Source organism: Pagrus pagrus, assembly GCF_965226575.1.
Source record: "Pagrus pagrus genome assembly, chromosome: 16".
Lineage (NCBI taxonomy): Eukaryota > Metazoa > Chordata > Actinopteri > Spariformes > Sparidae > Pagrus > Pagrus pagrus.
In genome coordinates, this window is record NC_140200.1 from 1,365,827 (window position 1) to 1,372,061 (window position 6,235).

Consider the following 6,235-nt stretch of genomic DNA (forward strand, 5'->3'; position numbering starts at 1 on the left):
ACACGACAGGAATCCTCAAACTGAGCCTCCTGAAACTCACCAGCACCGAGGTAGGTGTGTTTAATTAACGCTGTCAAGTCAGGGTGAACACCGGCAGTGAGAGGTGACTGACGGTGGGACGGGTCGGGCTGGTACACAAGACAATAAAGACTCTTCAACCGCAACATTATCTGCACTGAAACAAACTGTTTCATTTCTTTAAGTTGCAGGAAACTGCTCAATACACAGTTGGAGTTTCACCAACATCCTGCTTCAGCTCACAAACCGACCCAATCACCAGAATAAATGTTAGCTAAATACATTTCTACAAAACCACCGATAAGTTTAAACTTTACGTTTGTTTAGGCTGGATTTTCTCTATTTCCCTCTCGTCACAACGCTGTGCTTGTGCTCTGGTTGGGTTGAGGCACAATAACCACTTGTTTAGGTGGTTTGGGTTAAAATACCTGTTGTGATCACCAGAAAAATGTCTGGAAATGTCTCCACTGAGTCCATCTGATGGCTCAGCCCTAACTTCCATCATCAGCTCTGGAAAAACGTGTTTAATTCACTCGCCTGTTCATGCAGTTATTAATACAACCCTGTCCTGTCCAACAAAAACAGCTTGCTGGTAAAGTGGTGGGAATAGTTCACTTAATACCAGCTGGTGTCTAATCTCTCCAAATAACACCACAAGTCACTTGGTGAGCAGCCACATAATGACTTGAAATCAAAATGCCACTTATCAAGTAAAGACTTCTTACTTTTCCAGTTACACAAACTTTCCCCCGGCTGTCAGAAGAAACGGGCTCACATCTCTGTCAGCACACAGGACGCCTGGGTTTGATCTGACAGCGTTTTTTCTTTTCCATACCTCTTCATGTGCATCTCCACTCCAGCAGCTCCCCATGTCACAGCTCAACTAGGTCAGACGCAGACCCCTGCTGCACTGAGGCCTGAGCACTCTATATTATCAATCAAAAGTCATCTCAGATAGTTTGACCTACTTCAAGCTTTGTACATGTTAAACTGTTCATTTAAAGAAAACAGCAGCTTGTTGACTCAATATTCACCCGTCACACTTTTTCTGTTCTGATACTAGGATGTGAGGGGCTGAAGCTACATGTCACTGTTCAATCTTGTAATTTATGGCCACAATAAAGATCAACACACCAGTTTTAATATTTTGACCCTCGTCTGCAGCAGAGAATTTTAATGTTTGGATAAAATCTGACATTTGTTTTCACGTGGCTGAAGGTTCACCCTCAGGAAATTGTTTAACGGAGGAGAGAAGACAACCAGATGATGAACAATGGTCACACGTTAAATTTAATTAAATAAATGGTATTTGTTGTGTAAAATCACACCTTCTCTCTGACAGAAACTGTTGTATTTCATTGAAGTGTGTCATTTGTGAGCAGAAGTGGTCTTCAGGTGAGCTGAGGTGTCCAGCTTCCATTAAATCTTGGTTCACAAACAGCTGAGCACTAATCGAACTATTTTCTGTAGCAGATGAATCCACATTTGCTGCTATAGTGAGTGTATAGAGATAAATATTAACAATGTTGGCACTCAGTAGTGTTTCTTTTTTTATGTGGTTTCTGAATGTATTATTTCATACACCGCAGAAAAATAATATATGGCTAACATGTTCAAATGGGTTGTTTTATCTTGAAATATGGTCCAATGTCCCTCCAGATTTTCACTTCCTGTTGTCTTCTCAGTTGCTGATCAGTCAGGAAGTTGTGAAATGATAATAATCTGTCAGATTTCCCACGTTTATATGACTTGTAACCTGGAACACAGCACTATGACATTATATCCTCTTGAAAACAGTTTGAGCTTCCTACCTCGTGCGTGTCGTCAGAGGAAAATGGTTGTAGAGTGAATCAGTTTGACAAATTGTCATGATTCACAACTTTGTCATTGATCAGCACTGGGGAATACAAAAGATAGTACAAATTTTGAGGGACATTGTTGCCATATCTCAAGGTAAAACAACATATTATCCCATCAGCTAACGTTAGCATTCAGCCACTTCCTAGCTAACAAAACCTTTTGAAAAGCAGTCAATTAACTCTAAAATATCAACACATTCATTTACGCTTCGAGCTAAAACACTGGATGCAATCAAATTGTACGGTTAGCTAGAAAGAGGTTGAATGCTAACGTTAGCTAACGGGTTGACATCTATGTTGTTTTACCTTTAAGTATGGCCAGCTGGCCCTCCCAGATCTTTACTAGCCATCACTGCTTCAGTTGCTGATCAATCAGGAAGTGGTAAAATGAACATTTATACGTAGAGAAAGCACCATAAACTCATCCCAGCATCCGAACTGGAACCTGATGTCAGAGGAAAATGGCCGCCACGTGAATATGGTCTATAGAGAGGTGTAGTCTGCTGTCTCAAGGTCTGTGAGTTTTCTTAAATGATTTTCAGTTAAATGTGTGAAATACGGTGTTTTGTTCTACAACACAAAAAATCCATCATTAAATGTCCACAGTGTAATTATAAAGCTCTTCATGTGTTAAAAACGGTTAGCGGTTGCTAACAAGTGTCTGAATGAGACTACAGAGGTTGTCGGGGACATTAAACGTCCTCACAGCGAACACGGAGACTCGTCTCCTCACCAGTCCGTCTTTACAGGCCCACTTTAGTTACACACTGTTCTCACTCTGACTTTACAACTTGTACATTGATCAGTTTATAGAAACCTGGATAGTAATTGTGTAGTAAGACGCTCAGTGGTGGAGACGTTTGAGTCATGTGACCGTGATGTCGTCTGTTTGTAGCCTAGCATTAGCTTTTTACTGCTACACATTTAATTTACCTTCAAACATCACAGAGTGGAGTTCATCTGTGGAGATTATCTGATGAACAGAACCTGGACGGATCAGAAACTTGTGTTTGACCCACAGATTATTTTTTGGTGATATCCCAAAATCCAATTGGATAATCCCACAGAGGGAACAAAAACACATCATCCCTACATCTCTATCAAGATCTTTAGCTTTTTGGTTAAATGAAAGAAAATGTTTTGCAGAAAAACATTTTTTCTCAATGATTGAATGAATGTTTTTCTATATCAGTACTGAAACGTGTAAGCGTAAAGTAATGTAACAACACCGGAGTAACACGAGTTATCTCCAGCTGAAGGAATCTGTCTTCTCACACAGACTGCAACAGAAGACCTGATGCAAACAATTAGTGTGCTGTAAAAAGTCATTAGTCATGGACATGTTGTGTAATGATACTGATGAAGTGATCTGGCAGGGCAGCAGGGTGGAGCCCATTCCTTAGAGCTGAGCCAGCCATGCCAGACTAACGCAGCCACAAGAAACAGGCTGGACCAGCAGTTCACCTCAGCCGCCTCTCGTGACCGTCCACCAGCTCTGGACCTCTGGATGATACCTGGAGAACTTCTACATGTCTGACGTGCTCAAAGTAACTGACTTTAGCTGCAGTTAGCTGGTCAAAATAAGGGCAGGTGAAGCCTTACAAACACATGTATGAGTCTCAGACACAAAATGTCTGCCTGAGTGAATGTAACAGTCAGAAAACGTCCCAAACAATCACAGTTGTCATGACGTTGAGGAAACGTTAGCCGGCTAATGAAGTTTGAGCTGTCAAAGCTAACACAGCAGGAATCTCGTCAGATAACGTCCAGATTGATTTAAACCCGCAGCTCGGAGGCTCGTTAACGATTGGACACGATGAAATGATATGAAAGTCATCCTCTGTGACTAATTTATGTATAAAATCTCAATTTAAATAAAAGTTGGAGGCTAAGCTAACACACTGTCAGCTGTCGGCTCAGGTAAACAAAGCTGGGATGCTAACAGAAGCTACGGCTAACATTAGCCAGCAGACGAACTTACAGTAGTAAGCCACGACCGGGTCCCGTTTCTCATGTTCCTGTGCGGTCCGCAGGTGGTGCTGGATGGGTTTGAGCTGGGCCGGGAGCGCCATGTCCGTTAAAAACCCTCCGGGAGACAAAAACACATGAATGACAGTGAGAGCAGCCTCTCTGTTGTTGTTAGCAAGTGTTCCACTCACTTCCGCGTGTTTGTCCAATAGGAGCGGCCGCATACTCGGGACAGATGACGTCACCAGCTGTTCAGGTGCCCTTCCTGATAATTTCATGTTGTTCTGACTCCTGTGATTGAAACAGAAACTGTCCTCCAGCTGCTGCTTGTTTCACTGCGCTTATATAAAACTATGGATGAATTCTGAAGGTGAAAACACGAATAAAGACAAATTATCAAAGTACAACAACTGTTTTTATTCAAAGGGAAGTTCCTCATATGCTTCACACAGATATGCACAGACTCCAAACCAAACTGTGCACATTTTTATTTGCATATTTTTCTCAAAAAATATCTGGATATGAAAAACCAAAATCAGAGATGTTAAAGGAAAAGTTCACCCAAAAGTGTAAATTCAGTCATTACCCCTCTCCTAAACAACTGAAGTAGCTGGGGACTTGTTTAAAACATAAAAAACAACCAAAGGAAAAAGACATCAGTAGTCTCCATAAGCCCGTCTGCTGTACGGAGACACTGAGATCACAGACTGACCTGAAAAGATGTTATTTACACCCTTTGTAAGCTGAAATCTTCACTGTAGCTGCTAAGCTAAAAGCATCAGTGTCTGAAGTGACACAATAAGGACATCTCGACATGTAGACTGCAGGGCCCGGGGATGACCCTCCGACTGTTCTTCATCCTGAGCCACGGCTGTACGCTTTCACATATGATCCAATAAAACAAAGACTTTTACTCCCTGATAAATAAATGAAGTATCGTGAAGTATAACTTCTGTAATTGCTAAAGTGGAAGTACCTGCAAAAAGTGCATTATTTTTATTTATTCGTGTAAAGATGAAAAAAAATATAGACAAATGTAGAGAAGAGGAAATTAATAAGTTGGTTATAATTCATACAAATATTCCTTGAAGTCATCTTGATATCATTCAATCCAACTATCTGATAATGCGACTGCAGAGAAAAGTTCCAGTCCTGATCGAAGAAAAGACCTAATGCGATGAAATTGAAAATATCCATCATCTATCCTTTCAGCCAGCAACAAATGAACCTTCTGCATCTTATTTAGTTACTCAGATATCAACTGACTTCAGATCAGATCTGTCTGTCATGTCGTGTGTGTGTGACGCCATCACTTCAGTCTGAGCCAAGGTGCTTTCACACACAGAGTCGGTCCTCCTGTTCTGGGCGCAGGGCCGACACGAGCCACCATCACAAGTTGGCTGCCAAAGTTGGATCAAGTAAGACCGAGTCAGTACGGCTTACACCGGAAGCTACAGGACGGATACTTCAAAATAAAAGCACAAACCCCCCCACCCACCCACCAAGATAATACTGCGAGTGTGTGGGAAAGACTCCTCTGTGGTGCTGCCACTGACGTTTAAACCGACTGAGGCTCGATCATCATATTCCTCGAGTGAACACGTGGTCTGATGGACGTGTGCATCAAAAACTCAAACTACATCTTTTGTCTGTTGTTAAAAACATGTTGATAACTTCAAAACAATTGTTTCACGATTTCTTTGCACTATTGTTTTACAGTGAAGTGATGTTAGAGGTTCATTTATTGTTCTTTTCAACTGTCTCAGTGTTAACCAGCTGCACTGACAGGGTCAGCGGCTGATGACTTTTATCTCATTTATTCTAATTATTCATGTTTTTTCAGAGTATCAGGGGTGAGAACGAAAATGAGAGGAGGAAGTTTTTTTTTTCATTATGCATTTCAAGAAGAAAGTTGAAATACAATTTCGTGCAGCCACCTCTCCAGAGCTTGTGTGTGTTTTCCTTCTGAACAGACACAGTTTCTCACAATCTCTTCAAAGTCTTCATGCTGACAACTACACTGTTCTCATGAGCTGAAAGAGAAATGATGTCTTTGTTACTAAAACTGAATCCGAAGCACAGGTTCACCACTTCATCTACACGGGGCATTTTGTTGAAACCGTCGTATGAGCTGTTTGATGTCGTCTCAGAAGGTCGACTTTAATCTTGAAAGGTCCAGTTTATTCTCCACATTTCGACTTTGTTCTCAATATTCGACTTTATTCCTGAAGTGCATAATGAAAACACTCCTCTCTGGCCCCTGGCCCTGCCTGACACTCTGTACGTTTGTTTCCACTCTCAGCTCCTGTGTTTATTTTGAAAGCCGTGACCGGACGTGTCACATGTTGACTCCGTCTGGCTTGACTCTGCGCTCTGTCCCGCAAGGTCCC

The 6,235-nt window shown here is 41.7% G+C and overlaps 1 protein-coding gene across 2 annotated transcripts in view; it reads right to left on the reverse strand.

Moving 5' to 3' along the window:
- Nucleotides 1–4,055, reverse strand: part of vta1 (vesicle (multivesicular body) trafficking 1) — a 51,393-nt gene extending 47,338 nt beyond the window's left edge. For both annotated transcript variants that reach the window (XM_084376825.1, XM_084376824.1), the window contains exon 1: nucleotides 3,859–4,055. In XM_084376825.1, the coding sequence (XP_084232951.1) occupies nucleotides 3,859–3,949 (91 nt within the window). In that variant the 5' untranslated portion in view covers nucleotides 3,950–4,055. The remainder of the gene's footprint in view (nucleotides 1–3,858) is intronic.
- Between the last annotated feature and the right edge of the window lie 2,180 nt (nucleotides 4,056–6,235).